Source organism: Melospiza melodia, chromosome 13 (assembly GCF_035770615.1).
Source record: "Melospiza melodia melodia isolate bMelMel2 chromosome 13, bMelMel2.pri, whole genome shotgun sequence".
NCBI lineage: Eukaryota > Metazoa > Chordata > Aves > Passeriformes > Passerellidae > Melospiza > Melospiza melodia.
Window position 1 is genome coordinate 10421001 of NC_086206.1, and position 23000 is coordinate 10444000.

The window sequence follows — 23000 nt, forward strand, 5'->3', positions numbered from 1 at the left end:
GTCCGCGGGGTTGGGCAGGGGCGGCGGGCGGTGGGTGCCGGGCCGGCGTCGCCCGGCCGTGGTGACAGCTACGCCCCGCCGGTGCTCGAGCGGCCTGTGCGGGGCAGCCCCTGCGCCCAGCGTCCCGCCTGCCGGGGCGGAGGCTCCGCGGGGCCGGGGCCACACGCGTGCGGCGGCGGTGCCCGTGTGCATGCTGATGGGGCGGGCACGCCTATCCGCAGGGACCGGGGCCCCGCCGGCCCTCCGCTGTCACCGCCCGTGCACGTGTTACACGCTGCCGGCCGGTGCCGCCGGGCTCCTCGGACACGGCGTTCCGCTGTCAGCGCCGCTTCGCTCTTCTGCTCGGCGTTGTCGCTGCTGTAGCGCCGTGTGCTGCCCTCGCTGCTCACGCACGTGCGGCGGCCACAGGCACAGGGCCGGGGGCAGGCACAGGGCTGGGGACAGGTACAGGGCTGGGGACAGATACAGGGACAAGTACAGGGCTGGGGGACAGGCACAGGGTTGGGACAGGCACAGGATCAGGGGACAGACACAGGCACAGGACCGGGACACAGGCACAGGGCTGGGGCACAAGCGCAGGACCAGGGGATAGACACAGGCACAGGGCCGGCCCGCCTGCCCTCTGCAGCGCTGTCAAGCTCACCTCGAACCCTTTGTGCTGCCTGCAGAACAAATGCGTGGTAGGGACTAGAACTTAAAAAAACAATAATCATCTGCTGGTGTCAAAAGAAAGTGCACAGACAGGGTAATTTCCCGGGGAGTGTGTTTTCTGAGACCTGACTGAGAAGGTCTGCATGCAGGCAGGCACCTGCTCTCAGAAATAAACTTCCATGCATTTATAGTGTGCAGTGGTTTTTAATGTGGGGTTATTAGTGGTTGTCGTGGATCTCTGGCTATGGAATACATATGCTGATCTGAATATTTTGTCATTAGTGTTTTTGTGTTAGCTTAGGTCTCATCAGCTGGCATTGCATGAGACGGAGGGCAGGCAATCACCTATCTTCTATTTACCTGAAAACTGGTTTCAGCCCTCCCCTTTTTTGAACACAGTGATGGCTTTTGATATGGGCGATGCCCTGGATAAAGGCCATTTGGTAACATCTGTGGATTTTTTTTTTTTTTTTTTGTAAAGTCCATGCTTTTCAAAACATAACCTTTGCCTTGAACCCTTCAGGGTCTGGATGACGGAGGTGTATGGTAAGAGTTGAAGGCCTGGCAGACCTCACTTTAGAAATCAGTGGTGGTTTAGTTGCATGAGTTTTTATGTGCTCAGCTTGTACCTAAGGGTCCTTCAGACCCCTCACACAGGAAAGCAACGGCCTTTTTGCCTTCTGAAATTGCTGTTCTGTAAAATTTGTCAAAATGACTATTCAAATTTGCTGATCATTTAGGAAGACTAGTTATTACCACCTCTGGCTACCTGTTTCCTTGCCAGCTCCTGTGTTACCTTTATGCTGGGCTTACAATAATTCATAAAATGACACGGCAGAAGTGTACTATTTTAAGTGTTTTAGTCACTGTACCTTGGAACATTCTGCAAATTTCTTCACACACCTTAAAAGTAATGTGTGTAGAACATACAAATTTTTTTAAGTTAGTTTTTGGACTCTGGTTGTATTCTGCCTTGTAACTTATTTACTTGGAGGCTGAGGAGCATTTTTAGAAGTGCTTTGCTCTCTCTCTGTCTTGTAATTTTTTTTTTCTGTATTGAAGATGTAGGAAAAGGGTAAATTTCAACGAGAGAGTAATAGTAATAATGGGGTGAAAAAGGACTGAGCTTCAGCAAGAAATTAATCACAGTAATAACAACAACTTTGCCAAAGTATTCAAAGTGTTGCTAGAGTTAAATTTTGGTGGAATCAGTTTCAAACTCCAAGTGGTAGGACCTTGTGAAGTTTTTTTTAACAGTATCAAGACATACTCATATATCTTAGTCTGCCTGTGTATTGACTGTGTAGTTTGTGGCATATATTTACATGATGCTGAGCTTCTGTTTCAGGTATTTCCTTTATTCAAAGCAGAGCAAGGTGGAGTGTCTCTCAAAAACACCCCTTCATTGCTTTTCCTAAATTACTGAAGTTTCTTTTTTAAAGAGTTATAACAAGTGTTAGAGGCAGTTGGCTAACAATCTTGAATGAAAAATTGTGGAAATAATTTCTAAAAGGATCAGAAGCTTCCTAGGAAAGCCTAGACAATGCCTAGGTCCTGTGAAGGTTGCAGTGTGACTGACTGGCTGCTGGCAGGACTGGGTGAAACCTCCTGGAGCTGAGGTGTGACCCGAGGTGCTGCCTTGCATCCCCACTGCAAGCTTCTCTTTAACAGCTGCCTGTTCTCAGTCTGCATCTTGAGACACTGGGCAGCAAGCATGGATAGAGAGGTTTGTAACCTAGAAAATGAGGTTGTTGCTGAAGTAAATATTTTAAATTCGTTGTTTTCAATGTAAATTTCCAAAATTGTGTTGTAACAGTTAATGGGAAAAAAAAGATACCGACATTGCTATGTTATCATTACTTGTGTGTTAACAGGTATCTTTTTGTTCCCTGATTGTTACTATGCAAATTGTGAGAAAGTAGTAATGGCTGTCAGTGCTTTTCCCTATGTATCATCCTGTAATTTTGTTAAATTGATCACTTCAAACTATGACTCTTTGGAATACAACAGAATTGTGGAACAGTCCCACCTTCATGAAGATGAGACCAGATTTGCTGGCAAACACAGTTGAAAGCTGACATGTGGCATTCACATTTCCAGTGCAAGGTTGTCACTTGTGTGCATGGCTGTGAAAAAACAGCTCTGAATATGCAATTTTATTGATCAGCTGTCTGGAAAACCAGTCCAATATTTTTAGCAAGTTGAACAGATTTTGTAAATGCATAACAGTGTGCAACTAGCTGTCTAAAGATTTAGGTAAGGTAAACATGTTGGAATAGAGATTTTGGTTAGAAGCTAAGTAGCTGTTCAGTTAAATCTTATTTTTTTCTGCCAGGTTTGAGAAATACACTCTCTTAGCTCAGCCTATATACACATATAAAGAGATAGTCAAATAATTAAAAAATAACCCACAACAGTATTTGGTTTGGTTTCAAGATAGATTTTTTCCAAAGTATGCACAATATTCCTAACATTTTCCTGTGCTGAAATACATTCAATACAAGGGAGTTTTTGCACTCTTGGAGTTAATGGTGCTGTTGTGTACATTGTATTCTGGCTTATCTTTAGTGTTTTTCCTTAGTCTAAGTTCTCAGACTTGCAGTTCTATTAATAATGCAGGTGTTTGCATGACAGGTACTCTGCTGTGTTGTGGCACTCTTAACATGTTGATTTGTGAAATATCTCTGTAAATCAGTTGTGTAGTGCTGCCTGCAGGTTGCTTTGCACCAGCTTCCATGTCTCCCATCCTCTGGGGACTGTCATCAGACAGCAGTTCTGAAAAGAGCAGATAATGCAGAATATGAATGAAAAGTTTCACAGCATGAGAATGATGTTACTGTTAACTTAATACATACCTTTAAAGAGTTAAATTGAGTTTGCCTTGGCAGGGTAGTTAGTAGCAAAACTCAAGGATGAAGGAGGATGTGTGGGTTGGGGGTTTTGGACAGGATTCTCTCTGTGTGTGTGTGTGTGTGTGTGTGTGTGTGTGTGTGTGTGTGTGTGTGTGTGTGTGTGTGTATCCCAAGGGCAGCAGTAAATAATGTTAGTAGTGTCACAATTAGAAAGAAAGAAAAAGTATTTGGGATACTGAAATGTCTATTTTACAGCTTTCACCAAGTCTAGGTTGAGCCTGGCTAAAATGTGAGAAAAGAACTGCTGAAACGAGAAACCTTAAGTGCAACAAAACCCAAAAATAAAGACTTGCACTTAAGTTTGGCCTATTTATTGTAGGTTTTTGCAATTCTTGTGCCAAAGGACAGTTCCCAGAAAGGAGATGTGGATTTGGGACTCTGTAGGGAGCTGTTTTCACAGTAATCTGCAGCTGAAGGCAAGAGCTCAGTTAATGTGTGAGTTTAAGGAGATAAATTTGTGGTGTGTACTGCTGAGGAGAAACATTGATTAGATAGAAAACTGCATTTTGAAATACTGAATGCACTTTTTGATGGAAACTTTGCCGTGAAAGGGAGAGAATCCTGTGACCCCCACAGGAGGGGGTTGCACACAGACGTGCACACACTCCCACACTGCTGAGGTGGTTGGCACAGACTTGAGCAGACTTCTGCTTGTTTAATAGAAGGATTCTCAGCATGTTATCTAGGATTGCAGAGGGTACCATGAAATAAAACCATAACTACTTTAGGGAAGAAAATAGCTTAAAGCCATAAGTCTTTGCTACAGAAATTCCATTATGAGTTTTTCATGGGAAGTTTGTCAGCTTCTCAGATCTTTTAGTCTCATTTTTGAAAGAAGCAAAGTGCATTAAGGCAGACACAAACCCATTGTCCCAGGTGTGAGCTGACCAGAGGACATGGAACCATGTTAAGGCAGCTGTCTGCCTGTGATAACTTACCCTGCATGTCCCTGGCTCTGTTTGCTCAGGCCCTTGCATGGAATCAGCCATGGGAGCACGATTTCCATGTGGGCTGGAGTACAGACAGAAAGAGCTGAGGGTGATGTGAGCAGAACAAGTCTGTGAACCTCCAGCAAAATGTAAAACCAGCTGGAATGCCTGACTTGGGGGAAATGTAATAATTTGTGTTGGTTTTCATCATATACTCTTAAGTGCTTAAATCAAATGGACGGTTGTTGCCTGATTTACTGTTACATTATTTGACACAAAAGCTTAATGAAGGTGAAACAAACAAACAGACTTCTGGTGAAACAGCAAGGTGTGTGCTGTTAGAATAACAGTAATCCTGTTTGAATAGTTGCACGTATTTTGGATTTGGTGAACCCACGTACATTAAAACAGGCTGCACTGTGAACATCACATGTAAAAAGGAGTTATTTGGAAAAATCCATAGACACAAATCTGCTTGCTTCCTGGGAGAGCCTGCTGGAGCAGCACTCTGTGCTGGCTCGGTGGCTGCGAGGTGCAAGCGCAGGGATGTGACTGGAGTGCAGATCCTTTCCTGCGCCCGCCTGATGAGAGCCACTGTCACTCTCTGTCTCGTCCTGAGTCATGCCACAGCACCCTCCTGGCAGTGCCCTTGTGACAGCTTGTGCAGCTCTTGGAGGCAGTCAGCTGTGCTTTATGGAAGTGAAACCAGATATTTCCCACAGCCTCCTGTAGTAAGAAATGACTTCTTTTGGAAGGGCTGGGAGAGAGAAACAGGTTTGCTAGGGATGGAGAGGTGGACTGAAGGCAGTTTGATGAAACCTTTTGAGAAATGTATGCTGAATATTATATAACAGTATTACTTGAGGTTGCAGGATTTTGGAATAGAGCCAACATTTTGGCGTGTTTTGTTTAAACAGTTTGAGGAGGACTTCAGAGGCTGCTGATTTCTGCATGTGCAAGGGAACAGCATGTGGATGTATTCTTGTGAAAACAAATTCTTGTTTTCTCCAATTCATATCTTCTGTTTGGGACTTGGATACCTATTTACCTTGGAGTGGCTATATAAGGAACACAAGTTTGGCAGACTTTTTTTTGGTAGATGGAGATGTCTATATTAAGTAATAGGAAGAGTGTGTCATTCCCTCTTGTGAGCTTGCTGATTCCCAAGTGCTGCTGTGTGTTTTATGCAGCAGTATGCATTGAGGAAGGAGGACCTGTTCACCCTGAATCTTTATTAGTGTCATATCAAACCATGTTGGGGTTGTAGCTGTTACTTTTTAATTGTCAAAATGTTAGCATAAGGTCAGTTTTAGGAAGCCAGGTATCATGTTGTCAGTCCCAGAAAGCACAGATAAATGGAGACCTGTATCACGAGAGCACATTATTGCTTTTCTCTCCCCTTCAGTATTTTTTCTGCTATCTCCATATTATACTTTGTTCCTGTCCATTTCTAATAATTTATTTAAAATTAGAATGTTAAGTCTGTTTATCACTTTGGGGATTCACTTTGGAAAATTTAAATGTGGTTTTTAGAAGCTGTGTGCATAACTTGCTATTAAAATGATAGAATAGGCTAAAATAGGAGTACTTAGTATTTCTTTTTATTGATCTCATCATGTGGGGGTTCTGAATACATCTTTCAGTATGGTGTATGTGCTCCCAAAATCATGGATATGCCAAAATTTCAGAGATGACTGTTGCTTCAAAGCTTTTTGTTTATGTTGTATGTGATGTACAACAGTGGTTCCTGTGCTCTCCTTGCTGGATGTTGGAACTGGCAGCAGGAGCAGGATGCAGCCCAGAGCCAGCTTAGGTGTTGTGTTGAGGGAGGGAGTTGTGCTGGTAGTGATAGAGCAACACAACCAGTGCAAATCTTGCATAATACATAAGGTTTGCATATAAGCAAATAAATGCTCTTGCTGTTCTTAGTTGGAATTCTAATTTATTATTTGAAGATGCTGGGAATTCTTAAATTATGAGTGTTTCTCTTTATGAATTATGTTTTTGGACGAACTGCCAAAGAGTGCTCAGAATGTCACGAGTATTTGAGTATTGCTTTCTGTGCCTTTGCCTAGAAATGGGGGCTAAAGGAAATATTTCTATAACCAAGAAAAAGAGAGGAAAACTGCTGAAGTCGATATGAACTGCAGATGTTTTCCTAGGCTGCAAGTAGCTATAGCAGGAGCAGTTTGAACTTTAATAATTTTGTAACTTTAAGCAATAGATAACACAGCAGGAATTTTTTTCCAGCAATACTATGAACTTAAGATATCAAAACAGGAGACAGACATAAATTAAGGGAACAGAACTTTTTTTTGTAGGTTTGTACAAAACTCTCCTACACATCACTGGAGCCAGTATAAATCTTCCCAGTAACTTTGTATTGGTGATACTGGTGTGTTGTAGCATAGTCATGCAGTCAAGGTGTCAGTATTGCTGCATTCAGTACTGGTCCTCTGATCCTGCCTGTCCCTGATGGTTGTCTTCCTGACCCTTAGAGCTGTGTCACAAAATCTGTGTGACACTGAGCCACACAGATGGTGTCCCTTGGGGCTGCCAAGCTCTCAGGGTGGGTCATGGGTGGGAGGGCAGCTCTGGCACAGCAGTTCAGAGTGAGGGTGAGCTGCTGCCTCACTGAGACTGGGCTTGTCTTGTGCTGGGATGCAACAGCATTTGTTGATTTTCTTCCTCCTGTAGTAACAATTAAGATTATTTGGCAGCCCTCACTCCAGATCAGCTTCTCTGACAGTATCATAACATCCTCCATGGTATGACACCTACCTCTGACTTATTCAAAAGTGATGTTCAGTGAAAGAGGCACAGTGTTGCTACAATGCCTTGAGAAGGCTTTTTATTTTGCATCACCATACTGTATTGCATACATTGTGCAATTTTTTGTTTTGCATTGCATTTTTGAGGATTTTTACTGGACAGCAATGGTAGCAGAGACATAAAATCAAAGTCAGTGTTTGTGCACCTCCACTCTTCTGTCTTGTCAGTGTGATCTCTTATTGGAGAAATAGCCAACACTGTATTGAAGATGTATTGAAGATGTTAAGACAGCATGGAGGAAATAGTATTGTGATTCTGCAAGTAATAGAATATAACAAGGGACAAATTCAAATATTAAAATCCTCTAGATCTTCTAAATCAGGGAAATTAGGGAAATTCTATGATAAGTGAGAGGTGTAAGGTGACTAGCAACATTGGCTCATGACCTTCACTCAGTGTAGATTCACTTTCAGTTACATTTAAGTGCATCCATTGAAAGTGGCATATGATTTCTTAACAATTACTTTGTTTATGGATGCAGCAACACCTGAAAGAACTTGCACTAACCTGTCACAAATATTAAGTATAGATAAGCCTTTCTTTGAATGTCTTCTAAAATACAGCATGCAGCAATGTTGTGCTGTAGTTTGAGAGATGACTAAGGTGATGATCTTTCTGTTTGAGTCATGGTGTATGGTCTCAAGACAGGGAGTCCTTAATCAAAGCTTGTTGACCCTGCCTGACCTCTTGATGCTGTGTTTAAGCTAGACTGAGGAAGTGTAATAACTTACTTCCTAAGCTTTCTTAATTCTCACTGTTAATTTTAGAGCTGTTCACTTCCTATGTTACTTCAGGAACAGCTATATTTTCCTGTGTGCTACAAAAAGCAAGTGGTTTTTGTTCTGGTTTTGAGGGATTTTTTGTTTGTTTCATTTCAACAGGGTTGTTATAAAAAGTATACTCCTTTCTATGCATTTGCATTCCTCCCCCTTATCCCTCAGTAAGATTTTGGCTTTAATCTAGAGTATGCATATCATTTCTGAAAGTGGTGTGAAGGACTTGTGCCTTGCATCTGGCTTTATCTCTTATGTATTCAGAGGCACTCCTGGTTGGCAAGCTTTGCACAGTTGCCAGTTAAAGTGTTGAGTTAAACATAGTGTGGTGAAGGAACTGTCTTGATCTGAATAATGATCATGATTGCACATCATAGTCTTAGGTCACAGTACTGAGTCAGGCTGAAAAAATTAGGTCCTAAGGTTAATTTTATTTAATTTTTGCTTTGTTCTGCCGCACTCTCCAGCTGGGTGATTCAACTCACATGTTTGAGGATCTTCTATATGCTCAGCCTTCTGGTTATGCTTCAGCCTCAGTATTTTACACTCATTCATCCATGGGGAATGACTACTGTAGCAGTCATACTTGGCAGGTACTCACATGAGAAAATTTTCATGTTGATTTTTGCCCTGAAGAACTAGTTTGTTATTGAGCTAAACAGCTTCTTTACATGTACCTCTGCTTCCAGCATCAGGTGGAAGAGAAGTTTGCCTCATCAAGCTGTTAGATTGCTTCTTGTGGGATAGTTTTTGAGGTGAGGCAGAAAGGACAGTACAGTCCTGCTTCTTTTGCTCTCTTGTAATTACTTTATACATAGTGTGACTTGTTTTCTGTCTAAATTTGAACTAACCAGTGATCTTCTGAAGCTGCTGTTGTTACAACCTGGACAAAGGTGACAGGGCACACACAGTTGGTAAAAGATAAAGTTTCAATGCCAGTAAGTAACAGTGTCAGCTCCTGGCATAGAAGTACCCAGGAGTAAAGAAGAGAATAACTGTATTAACAAACTTCCTCCCTTGTATTTTTTTTTTTTTTTGTGCAGTGTGGTATTTGCCTGTAGGCAGCAAGTCACTGAACGTTATATGCTGTAATAGTTCACTTCAGCCTTTGCTGCTCTGAAGCAAACCTGCTGCAGGCATGCTGAAACATGCTCTTTCAGTTGCTATTGATTCTGCTCTTTGTGGAGCTCACAGCGACCCTCTTATACCTCTCTTACAGCTGCTCACTGCTGCATCTTCTCCTCATTTTTTGGGTACACAGGACACTTCTACATAATCTTCTAATTATTTTTAGAGACGGTTTCCAGCAAGTGAGTCAGATGAATCTTGAGTGTATTTCTGAGAGCTCTGCACAGCCTTTCACTCTACATTTGCTGCTTCTGTTATTCTCTGCACAGATGTGTCAATGCACATGTGGATGGTGTGAGCAGGTGTGCCAAGTGAGGGATCCTGGAGGGAGTTCCAGTAGTCACCTTTGTGATACTAGGTCTGAGTCAGACCATTAAAAGTCCCCTTTTTTCCATCTTGTGCTGATTCTTCTGTCTTCATGTTCAAGCAAATCCCAGCACTTGAGGTAGCTGTGTGAAATCTTTACTGAGTCATTTTTCAGTATGGATTTCTCTTTTAACATTTTGGACTCATGAGAAGTATTCCAATGCAGTATTTTCTCGTATTTTCTTCTCTACTAAACAACTTCTTGGTAGTTTTCTGACAGATGTACTAGGTGAAGCTTCAGGGAAAATAAAGAAGATAAAACCCCATTATTTGATCCTCAGGGTTAGTCAGGGACCAAATTCTCCAGGTACTTGGAAGGATGAGATCTGTCACCTATGCTAGAAGAAGAAGCATTTTTTGCAGTTCATGACATGCAAGCTCTTAAGCATGCATGCTTATCACTGGGCTGATAGAGGTGACCATGGGAAACATTTTTCTGTAATCTGCTTAGGTAGTGTCCTTTTTTGATTGTTATTGTTTGTAGCTTTCCATCCTGTGACAGTAAGCAGAGCAAATGGAGGCTGTTGACTGCAAAATACTTTGCAGTGTTACTGTTCCCAGCCCATGGTGTTTCTGGTACCTGTGCATCCTGTCTTGCAAATAAGAGTATCTGAGGACAAGAGAACAAATCAGAATATGAACAGTTTCTAATATATACCTTTAAGGGAGCATAATACTACATCATGAATCCCAAAATGAATACTGCATTGTTTAATCTGAACATAGTTCACTGTGCACACCCCTACTGTAAAGGTAACAATTCATCAAAATAAAAAGTTACCTGAAATGTTCCTTGCACCTTTACCATAGTGGATGTGATTGTTCCTCCTCTTTCAAAGTGCACTCACTGTAGTTGCTTTTAAGCATTTAGAAGTGAGAGGGGGAGCTGCATCTGTGATTTTAATTTTGCCTGAGTATGACAGCAGGGCATCTGAGCTTGTATTGGTACTGTAGGAGAGTGTCACCAAAGTAACAAGTAATAAACGGGTGATAAACTTGTTTCAAAACAGGTAACTTGGGGTCATTCTTCATTTTGCTCAGGGAATAGAAATTTAACCTACAAACTCAAACTTATGGTTTTAATTGTAATTGTAATAATAGCTTTAGATACTTTCATAAGAAGTTCTGAGCACTTCTGACATAGGAAATGTAGCAAAGTAACTTGGGGCTCAGTTTTGTATTCCTTGAATGTTCCACAATGCTGTGCAAAAATCTCTTCTCTTAAAAAAAAAACAAAACCAAACAAACTAAAAAAAAACCACACATCCAAAAGACTGTGAATATAAGATGCTGGAAAGGCTTAGGAATCTGCATTGACTTTCCAGATGGCATACTGGCACTTCAGATTTAATTTGAAAATGTTCTTATGCTGGAGCTATAAAGTTATTAACGAAATGCAACTGTGGCTAGTTATTTGACTTAATATTTTTATATTAGATTATTTTCAGTTTGATCCCATGTTCCTGAAGGAGAGGTGTTGAGAGTTTTATTCTGTTCTTGGTTCCCCTGCCTCCTGAGCAGTTCCAGAGCAGGTTTGCTGCACAGATGGACGTGCAGAGGGTTTCTGGAGCGAGCGGGGCGCGCGCGGGGTGCGGAACTGATCTGTGCAGCCAAGTGAGGGTGGGAGCCCCGACCCCAAACTGCCTTTTGCCTTGGCTTCCAGGTGAGCAGGGTAAGCCTGGCACCGTGGTAGTGCCCCTTCCTTCCTAGGGACTGCTGTGGACTGGGTTGGAGTAGACATTGAGAGTGTAAATCTACTGTGATGGAAGGAGAGAGGATTAATAATTACATTGCTCTCCATTCTTTCATTTAACTAATCTTTCAAGTCAAATAATTTATCAAGTCATAAACAAGAATATTTGCCAGGCAGAACCCACTGTGTGTGTGGAAGTAGAGTTTTCTCCACTCTGCTGTGTGTGAGAAAATCCTGTGCAAGGCTTGCCAGGCTTCCTGTTGGGTGACCTGCTGCTGTGCACCTGCTGGCAAAGGTCTGCTGCAGGTTTTTTGCTCCCATCAGAGTTTTCAGGTGGAGGTTTTTTCCCAAGCCTGTTATCCTCCAGCAGTACTCATCAGTCTGCTGGGAGTGTGTTAGTCTCGCCTCTGCCCAGATAGCATGTGGTGCCAGTTATCAGGAGGTCACAGATTGTTTGTTTATGTGATAGTATTTACTACACTAACAAGACAGAAGCAATATACTAGAGCTGTATAAAGGTCTATGCTACCTGGCTTTATGGAGACAGACAGAAAGGCAGATTACCTGACCTGCTGTTTCCTTCTGGTTTGGTTTAATGGTAACACCACTGGTGTGATTTGCAAAACTGATGTAATAGACCTTTATTTGTTTTAAAACTCCCTGCTCATACCTGTTGTGCTGATTCAGAGGGGGTCAGAGCTATTGGTGTGTTACAGTAATTTCGTAGTTGTAGCTTTTGTTACAGTTCTAACACAAACCCAAATGTTGCTATTTTACTGGGAAAGGTTAACTAATTAATATTAATTGAACCACTATTGATACTACTTTTACTTGTTAAGCTCTTGTTTTAAAGCAAACTTATAAACTGTTGTTTGGTCTTTCTGAGTGCTTTTTTTAAGCAAAGGGAATTGGCAGGCTGAGGAAATCCCAATTCCCCACTGTAGGAAAAAGATACCTTCAAATTCTCTGTTGTTTTAAATATTTGGGAATTTACCTGAAGCTGTAATTCCAGAATATACAAAGTGCATGCTAATAGTTGCACTTTAAGACTTAGAAAAAAAAATAATCTGTATTTTAAATGATGAGTTTGCAAACTGCATAGTCTGTATGTGCAACTGTTCCAGCAGACTAACACTGTTTTGCAAGTGAGCCAAAGAAAAACAGGGTGGCTGTATTTTATAGGAGATGTTAGAATTACTGGTGTGTTTCAAGATAATTAGATATTACTAGAGTTGCACTCTTTGTCATTATGAAATAAAACAGCTTCTTTCCATTGCTGCTCTTCCCACTTTGTTTTTCCTGCACAAAACCTTTTTCTCCTGCTTCATCTTCTTGTTTTGTAAGGACTTTTTCTTTCAGATCAGTTGAGGTAACAGTTCCTCTTTTTTTTTTCACTCCTCTGTTAGCAAAATGCATCTTCCATCACCTGAGGGAAGAGAAGCAACAGACTCTCACAGCACTTGCTTACAGAGATGGGAAGGAGGGATGATACGGAGATAACTTCCAGGGAAGAAATAGAAGGTTATTCCCACACATGCAATGATTCAGCTCGATTGTTTTTATGTACAGTGTGATTAAAAAAAAAAAAAAAGGCGGTGGGAAGTAAGGGTATTTCTCAAAACAGTCTTTCCAGTTGGCATTTGATGTTTTTTGCTGGAAATGCTGCAAAAAATAAAGAGCAAGACTGAGGATGCATATGGCATGGATTTAAAAGCCAGCGGATTAGTTGCCGAGTTACACTTCAAATCACTTAGTGGTAGGACTAATTGAAGCATCTGATTTATAATTAAAGTTCAGTAGGATTTTTTCCCCCTCTTGAAAGACAAATTTCTGTAGGAAGAATTCTAGTACATCCAAGTGTACTTTAGGAAGGCAAAGCACACAATGAAATTTATGAACAGACAAAAAATGCTCACTTTTACCTTGGTAGGAAAAGGGTCTGTTACATTACTTCTGTCTAAAGAATATGCTTGGGAATTTTAGGTAGAAGTAGCTCAAATCAGTTTAAAAAAGAGAACTCTCATGCTGATTGAAACAAAGGGTCTCTAAAATAAATAAAAAACTGGAAAGATAGAGATACCAGTTTAAATAATTAAAAAGAATTGTCCACATTTCTTCTTTGTCCAGGATTTTTATGTCTCTACTACATTATGCTGTTTCCATAAAGCAGTGCTATTTTCGTGCCTTTTATGATGCAGTTAAACCCATAAGTTAATGTAAAATACAGAACACAGGTAAAAAATACACCATTAATTTGAGGGATTTGGGGGTAGTGAGTGTTGATTGGAGGAAGAAACAGGCTTTCAAATATTTGCACAGTATAGAAAGTGTAGGTCTTGTAGTGTAAATTTAGTGACTTTTTTTCCCACAGCATTTGAAGAAACGTGCATAATCAATCCACCATAACTGGTGGAAGTGAGCAAACTATCTCCATGTTTTCAAAACTCAGTATCAGCGTGATCACATTAATCCCAAAAGACTTTAGTCCTGGAAATAAGATCGAGGTTCCTCAATCATTTACATATTTGTAGAAATTTTGCTCTCCCTTGTTCCTAAAAGGCAATTCTTTGAATTTCACAGCAGATTACAAATGTTAGTTAGAAAGGGCAAGCTGGTTTTGGGTAAACCCTGAAAGCTACCAGAGGTGGTTGCCAGAGGTGTTTTTCTGGATGTAGCTGTGCACTTTGAAGTTCTGCTTGCATCTTTCCACCCTTTGCCATCCTGGGGGGCTTGGGCTCCTCCTTGGGCTCCCCACAGCTCTGAGAAGTGGCTGCTTTACCTCAACTGATAAAGGTGGTGGAATTGAGCTTGGCTAACCTTGCCCTGGGTGGATTAGGTTGGTTTGTGTAATCCTGTTATAACAGCCCCTGTGTCTGGGAAGGCAGGCACTGGTAACAAACACCTGGGTTACAATGGACAGGGACAGATATAAACCGAATTTGCCTACCTGTCAGCAAAGGGAAATTCTCCATTTTCATCTTAGAAACTTTACACAGTGGATATCCTGATTATTAGTGATGTTTTATCCTGATTTTTAGTGATGTTTGGCAATCTTATGGCAGTGGAACACCTGTTTTTTTCTACATGTCTGTTTTTAGGTAAACTGAAAAGATGGTCTATGAAGCTGTATTGAAATGGGAGAACTGGAGAAAAAATGTGTGATATCAAAACCCCAGCTGCTTAAGATTTCCTGGTTTTGTCAAGTTGCTATTAGGGACATGTTTTGGGATGTTTGATTTTAAAGCTCCTGTAGGGCATATGTGTCTCAAAATATGGTTACTATGTGACCTGTAATATATTGATATGGTTCAGTAACTAAGGATATAAAAATTGATAGTTAAAGTCTCTGAGGCTTTTGAAAATTGTTTCCTTTATTATGCATAATTTTATTTTCTTATGAGGACTGATGTGTCAGTCACCATGAAACTTAAGTGCCTTTTAAATTACCTGCCAATGCAGTTAAGTGGTTTTTTTTCAGTAGCTTAAGCCAGGAAATATTAAAAGGATTTGTCTGCTATGGAGGCCCAGGTGGTAGGGAAAGGACCTCAGCAGATGCTTCATATTTACAGTTCCCTTCAGGACTCTAATGTTTGGTTTTGCCTGAGTTTGTAGGTGGGAAAATAATTTGTGATCTTTACAGCGTCTGCTGTTGTTCCTATTTCATTATTCAGCATATGTAGATGGTAATAGTAATATAGAAAATATTTTATTAAGCTTGTGGAAGAGCAGTGTTAAAATTGAAGGTTAATTTAGGTAGGTGTAGAATTCCCTAATACAATTGTGAGGGGGAGAGTGAGGATCGGGCTTTCTGTGTCTTTGCCTTAATACAATTGTTGTTCAAAACTATTTCAGAACCAAGTAGGTCATGAATATTAAGGGATAAAGCTTTGTTTAGTTCATGAAACTTATGAAGTTTTGGCAGGATTTTCCAGTACCATCTTTTTCTTAGTAAAATTCCTTAGGAGGCTTCAAACTGAAGTTATTCTCTCTCCTGTGCAATGGTAGCTTTCCTTTTGGGAGTGAAGGGATGGATGCAGTTTGGATTCTTAAGTATTGATACTTTCAGTGGCTAAAATACCTCAGGTTCCTCCTTCACATTCTTCTCCAAAGACAATTACAATCCTGAAATACTACAGTGTTTCTCCTTGTTTCCTTCAATTTTTAAGGCTTTAAATGATAGGGGCAATTAAACACTGTCTTTTAGGAATTAATTATCCAAAGAAAACTCAGATACAAAAGGCTCATTTAGTGCTGCAGCACTATGTTGCAAATATCCTTTAAAGTTTAAAGCATAGAGTTTGGGAAGATGAAAGTCACCTGTGTGTTCATTGCTTGCTTCAGCCCACCATCCACGGAGTTTCTAAATAATTTAGATTTTCATCATTCTGCAAATGAAACTTCCTTCAGAAATCCTGTCAAAACCAAACTGTAGTGCATGAGCACTAGATGATTTCTTTGAGTGTACTTGATATCCACTGTTTTAAATTATCTTCAGTGATGTTGCAAATAGCCTTTTGTGTGCAAAGGAATATATAAGCCCAAGGCAGAGAAGCTCTTTGGGATGGCTGAGCAGAATTTTGAACAGTTGGAGCAGAAGCCATGGGTAACGCCCTGATGAGAGAAATTAGAACATGCATGCCTGCGTAATTTCTCCTGTGAAATGAAGAATAAAGAAGAGCCAGAGGAGAGTGGAAGTATAGCACAATTCCAGAATGTCTAAACCAGGAATTTTTTAACATACAACCAATTATTCTGGTTAGTATAATACAGTGTGTTGAGACACAAAGCAACACTTAACTGCTATCCTCTGCTTAAGCAAAATGGGTCAGAATGATCTTTACCTCACTGGCTGCTCTGCTTTAGCAGGGGTGGGCTCTGGTTTAGAAGGGCTGGGCTCTGCTCTAGCAGGACTGGGCACTGCTCTAACAGGACTGGGCTCTGCTCTAGCAGGACTGGACACTGCTTTAGCAGGACTGGGCTCTGTTTAGCAGGACTGGGCTCTGCTCTAGCAGGACTGGGCTCTGTTCTAGCAGGACTGGGCTCTGTTCTAGCAGGACTGGGCTCTGTTTAGCAGGACTGGGCTCTGTTTAGCAGGACTGGGCTCTGTTTAGCAGGGCTGGGCTCTGTTCTAGCAGGACTGGGCTCTGCTTTAGCAGGACTGGGCTCTCTTTAGCAGGACTGGGCTCTGCTTTAGCAGGACTGGACACTGCTTTAGCAGGGCTGGGCTCTGTTTAGCAGGGCTGGGCTCTGTTTAGCAGGACTGGGCTCTGCTGCTCAGCTGCTTGGGACAGTGGGGGCTGAGGGAATGGTCTCATTCAGCCACTGCTGTGGCTGTCGAGCCGTGGGCACTGTGTCAGTCAGGCTGGCTTCCTCCAAGCTGCCAAAATCTGTGAGGACAGTGGCTGCTCATTTATTCTGCATCCGGATCTGAGTGCAGAGAAGTGACACTTGTAGTATCTCCAGTTGTGTTTCATAGATGTCCCTCCCAGTGTCACTGTTGGTTCCAGTTCTGGACTTGCAGCAGGAGAGTTGTGCTGGTTTAGGTGTCAGGTAGCTGAAGTGCACACATCAAGTGTAAGTGCTAGGCCACATTATCTGTGTGCTCTGCATATCAAACAGAAATTACATTCTGTTCATATGTGATTATTTTTTAACTGATTGCCAGGCTTGCAGCAAGATTCATACTCCAGAACAATGTCTTATGTAAAGGAGTTTGAGATTCCTGAGTTTTACATTTAGAGCCCACAAGTTGTGCTACAAAATAAAGTTAAGTTGTGGTCAAACTAAGGAAGTAATGTAATGCACTATGTTCCATAGTACTTGCTCCTCACAAAAGCTGCAGCTTTTCACCTAAGACACTTGAGTCTCACAGTCTTGTGTTCCTTGTGGGGCTATTTAGTGATGCTACCGTGGGAAGTCATTCTTGTGATTTTGCAGCCATAGTTTATTTTTTAATGATACATCACTATCCCTCTCAGTGGGACATGAAATTAAATTGAGTGGCTTCTTTATAATTCTGTTCTCGCTGTGAAATTCTGATGGAATCAGCTTACCAGACTAGAAAACAGATGTGATGCAGGTAGAACTTTGTTTTAAAACATGTTTAGAGAAAGTGTAAGAGAGGTTTTTATTTTACTTTTCCCCATGTGTTAAGATTTTCTGAAGTACAGGACAAAGATCTACTTCTTTACTCCTATTTGCTGTAACGAAAATGGCAAACTAAAATGGCAAACTTCTCTTGTGCATGGCAGAGAATTCTCTCCATGCATCCTAAGTATGTGTTGGGTGTGCTTCAGTATGACTATAAAGCCAAATGAAATATCTTTCAATAGTGAAATCAGGTTTATTACAGTGTAATTTCTTTCTATAAACAAGTCTCCCTTTAAGGACTTTTATCTGAAATTACTGATGAATGTAATGGTATTAAATAATAAAATACTGTTATGATGCCAAAAAGAACATCTCAGTCTCTTTGATCTTCATTTTGGCTAAATATAGAAAATTTCACTAGAGACTTTTGTAAACAGACTCCATTAATCCTAACAAATTGTTTTCAAAAACAGCAACTGTAATAGATGTTGATTAAGACAGTGAATAACCTTGAGTTTTAATTTTCAATACAGCATGAGTTAACTCCACATTAATTGGAGTCACGCCTCTAAGTCATGTTGTACTGCTCTGAAATCCACGTGTGCCTACTTCTGTTTGTCTTGGCTTTAATTAATCATTCCCTTATTTCTTGGCAGCAGCCTGTTATTGGGCAGGGAAATATGGATCCAGGTGTAGTCTTGAGCCCCTGTAGCTTCTGCCTGCCTTCTGCACACCATGGCTCTGTGCAGCACAGGAGGTCCTGGCAGCAGGAGTCTTGCAGCAGATGAAACACAGATATGTCTGTACTATTTCCAACTGGAGTGCTGATGAGATCTCTCTAGTAGTCTTTAAGCCTTTCTTCTGTCATTGAAAAAGTTCAGATTTCATTTTTTTCTACAGGTGCAGTGTTTACTAACATTCTGTGCATGTGTAATGTAGGTTTGTGTGTTTGCACGTAGCTTAATTTTTTGTTTTGCCACAAAGCTTTTCATGACTACCTAAGAATAAGAGGGATGCCGTTCAAAGAAATGCAGACATCTGTTATTTATGTTTAGAAAAAGAAATACATCTGGTTCTGACAACACATCATTATTTTATGTGCTTCTAAAGAATGCAGCAATTGATATAATTATCTGGATTCAGAGTGTCAGTGGAGTTAATAAAGAGCAGTGCCCTGAGAACTGCAGTGTGTGTATGGCTTGGCTCTCTGTGCACTTTGGGGACCTCTTTTCTGATTGCTTTGTTCTGTCAAAGTTCCCTGATGGGACAGGGCAACAATTAACTCCCATAAAGCATGAGCCCAGGAGCAGCTGGGCCCACTAATGATGGGCAGTATGGATTTGTGCTGTGCCATGCATGAATTTCTCCCCAGGGATACTCCCTTGGTATCATCCCAGCCTGTCTCATGCCATTCAGTGCCCTCAGGCAGCGTGGTGTTGCTCCTCGTGGCTCACCGTGCATGTGGGCATTGAGTCCTTGCTGAAAACACTGCCCCAGAGCAGTTTCAGGTGCCTTGTGGATGTCACCAGTCTGCTCCAGCTGGTCCAGAGGAGCAGAGGCAGAAATGGGGCTGTGTTTCTTGATCAGTTCCCCACTGTGCAGCCCCTAAAGGCAGACCTGACTCCCAGGTCTTCCTGAAGCTGGTGTACCAATTACAGTTGAAACATAATTTCTATTTTCAGGAGTTTAATTATTGGGAATTTGCCCGTTTTCCTTGTTACTTCTGGTCTTGAAAGCTAGATTAATGGTCAAGCATGTGGAAACAAATTAGCAATTCGGTACACGTGGCCTGCAGTGGGGACAGAATTAACTTGGTCATTGAAGTGCTCAACTTGTCCTTTATCACCTACTTCTCACCTGGATCCAGTACATGCACTGGGAAGATAACGGTGAGAAAGTTTAAATGCCAACACATGGAATAGCAGTGAAGAGTAGAAGCTGGCTGAGAAGCTGAAGGCAGAGTAGTCAGTCTGGTGTAAGGTGTAAGTGTGGTTTGGAATGTGCACATTAACTGCAGGGTGTAAGCTTCCAAGGAAAGCAAGAAAGCAGCTGTAGGAGGAGGTAAGAGATGTCCTCTGTCAGAGGAGTTTTTCTCTTAGCCTTACCTGTATAGAGAGTTATGGCAATGGCCACCCCAAGCTGCCAGGCTATTGTGACTGTTCCCCTAACTTGGAGGGGAGGAAGAGAAGCTTGTGTTGTTCATAATACTGCAATATTGGAAGAACTAAACACAGGTAGTGTGAGTTCTTTGCCTGCTCTGACTCTGTTAAACACAACTGTTGGATATTTTAATCAGTTTTATTGACACCTGTATACAGCTTCCAGTTATTAACATTTGATTTATTTAAGTGTGTGTGCAGTAGGGAAGTATTAGATTCCCCATCTCAGCTAAGGGCTTGGTCTTAATAAATTGCTGTCTTCTGGTGGTCCCTCAGAGCTTTAATGAAAGATGCAGTTGTACTTGGTAACTAGAAACAATACATTCTTAAAAGATAACCAGCTATTACTGTAATGGTCATTGCAGAAAACAAATGAAATTAATTTAGTTACTCTGTGGCTGGAATTACATTATTAGTCAAGTTGATGATGTGTTTCTGGTACTACAGAAGCACAGAAATTCGTAGCACTGTATGAAGACATTTTTATTTCAGCTCTCATTACAGGCAAGCTAAACATAACTCACTGACAATGAAAAACACATGTAATATGGTAAATTATATATGGGTTAACTGTCAGTCAGTCACTTATTCTCTGAGCAATTGCTGCTGCATGTGTACTACATATTTTCTGGGGTTATGGGGGGAGAGTACATTTTTAGTTTATGTGACTTCTATAAGCAGTAAAAGAAGCAGTTTTTCTAGCTCTAGTACTGGCACAATTACTGTCAACTTTTGCAAGCGTGGTACTGAATACAGACTGCTGCCTGAAGCTCCCTGCCTGGTGCCAAGGGGCTGACTAGGAAGTGTTTTTGTGAAGTGTGTACTCAGAGCTACAGCTGCGCTCATGGTTGAAGACTGAACCGTTTCTGTGTTATGCTGGCATTAAAATAGAGTGTGACTTTCAATGTGAATTGAAGGCACTTGGATTTAGATTTGCTTCCATGCTTTTAGCAAATCAATTGCAATATTGACCTGTTGGCATAAGAAGCTAATTGGAACTAAATGCTACAAAGTGTTGTGAAGTAGATTTTTTTAATTGCATGCTGCTCTAAAATTGCCTTTAATGAAATTGAGAACTAGGAGCTTGAAATATTTTTTGTTAGAATAGTTGATATTTCATTTGCATGTGGGTTTTTTCTGATTATTTGTTCTTTCTCTTTTTATTTCTTTCTTAGTCTTCATGAAGAAATCATTGACTTTTATAAGTATATGTCTCCCAGACCTGAAGAAGAGACAATGCGGATGGAAGTGGTGTCCAGAATAGAAAATGTTATCAAAGAGCTCTGGCCTAATGCAGATGTGAGTAGGACACTGTTTTATTTGTTAATATGTAAAAGCAACATTTTGTGCCTCTTCACTTTATGGAATATTGAATATTGCAAATACTGTTTATTTTTCCATGCTAAACATAAAAAGACTTCTGGTGAAATGAGAGGGGTCATCTTTCTTACTCAAATAATACAGGATAACATTTTCTATCACACATAGGATCAAAGACAAGTTAGTCCTGCTGTAGTGAAAGAAAAGGTAAAAGGTGTGGCAATGTTCAGTCTCGTGAATATTTATTTGATAAGATGAATGGAAACATATCAGACATGCGTGTATTGTGTTTAAAGAAGTCTTCTGAAACTCCTGTCTTTAGTAGTAGGGCTTTTAGTTCAAAGACTTGTGATCTTGAAGAAATCTGTTAAGGTGGTGTACCAGCAATATCAGATCATGTAGACCATGGTATTTTTAATGGGCAGTTATACTAAATTGATATATTTTACAAATTAAAAAAAACTCAGAAGTCTGTGTTTAGGAAGAAACAAACCTGTAGATCTGTGTGCTGAGTTGTGTAATGCCTCTTTCCACTGAAGTTTTTGCTAGTATGTACTCATTCAAAACAAGAGCTTCTCCTATGCAGAGCTATGGGATTTTTTGATAAAGGTTAGATTAAAAAGAAGACAGAGAAGTTGCATTTATAAGTCAGTATGGTTTTATGGGGACACAGTTGGGTTTCTGGCATAATTGAATCTAGTTTAATTATATTCTTCTACTAATATTGTGTTCATTTCCAGAATGTAAATTTCAAGCTGTAGTCATCTATTTGTAAAGAACAGTAGCTGAAAATAAGGGCTTGTTAACCAGAAGAGCAAACCAGATTCAGACAGCAGAATCTCTAGTATAAGGAATGCTCTTTGATCCTGCCACAGTAAAAGACAATGTTTTGACATGAGTGACTTAAATCCACTGTTCATTTCAAATCTTCTTAACCTGTTTTTTGGAATGCCTTTTTAGAAATTGGCAGAATATGACAGAATGTGAATTCTGTATAAGTTCTATGTATGGGATGTGTGGGTTTGTGTGTAAAATATACTCACATTTTCCAAGAGGTTATTGTTATGGACAATGTTTCACAGAGCATCACATGGAAGGAGCACTCCACTCGGTGATTGCTGCCTTTGCACAGCTGGAGGGAGGTGTTTGAGTCATTACTCCACAGGTCTGGCAATTTTCTCTTTGAGCAAACACAGTAACCTTTCCATGGGAGCTGTGTAAGAGAGCAGCATGTGCCACAGGTGTTGCACAGCTCTCCTCTAACCCGGTGAGACATTCAGGTGGACCCTAATCAAGAGCAGGAGTGGTGGTCTGGCAGGCAGTAGTGCAGGAAACAGTGTGGGTGCCACACCCTGTGAGTGCCTTGCAGGAGAGGATTTCACCAAAACCACTGAGGCTTCAGCCTAGAGATGTTGCAATTTCCTAGGCAAGTTTGTGTGCTGCAAACTTAACTAGGCTAATGGGGTGAATGGATTTATTACCAGGGGATCTCTCTTTGTTACCACTAGCACTTTGAATGGGGCACAAGAACATACTGCGTCCAGAGATACTCTGTGGGACAGGCTTGATCTGTAAAAGGCTTTTGTATTAAAAGTAACTTTTTATGTACATATATAACATACATGTTTGTGTGTGTGTGTGTGTGTAACTTTACATCCTTGAGCAAATAGTCTTCCTTTAAACTGCTGAAAGTTTTCTGTAGCCACCAGGTATTTAAGGAGGGGAAGCAAATTACGAGTCCTACCACAAGCGACAGCTGACCACTGGGCTTAGCTGTAACGTGACTGAGGGGAAGCACACACTGTGTAGTTGAAAAACCAAAGTTCACTTTTCAATTAGTGCCAGTTAAATCTGCCAGGACTGTCTTTCTCCACTGTGCTTGAAAATGTTAGAGAGCGAGAGCGTGCCAGTTCTTTTTCTCAAGTCAGTAACTGTTCTTCAAAGCCCAACTGCATTTTGTCTGCAGTTGTTACGTTGAGGAAGAATTCTCCTTTTGTATGTCCTTCCGTTTTCTGGAGGCTGAAAGGCAACTGAATGGTGACAGCAGCATTACTGTGGTGTTATTTTTCCAAAACTTATTTTGCCAGATCAGCTTGGGAACTGAACCGCTGAACTCAACTGTGTTCGACTTGGACAGTCTCTTGTAA

At 41.0% G+C, this 23000-nt stretch overlaps 1 protein-coding gene across 1 annotated transcript in view; it reads left to right on the forward strand.

Moving 5' to 3' along the window:
- Positions 1 to 23000, forward strand: part of TENT4B (terminal nucleotidyltransferase 4B) — a 40977-nt gene that overhangs the window by 830 nt on the left and 17147 nt on the right. Inside the window, exon 2 of the mRNA XM_063167754.1 lies at positions 20709 to 20832. Within this exon, the coding sequence (XP_063023824.1) occupies positions 20709 to 20832 (124 nt within the window). The remainder of the gene's footprint in view (positions 1 to 20708; positions 20833 to 23000) is intronic.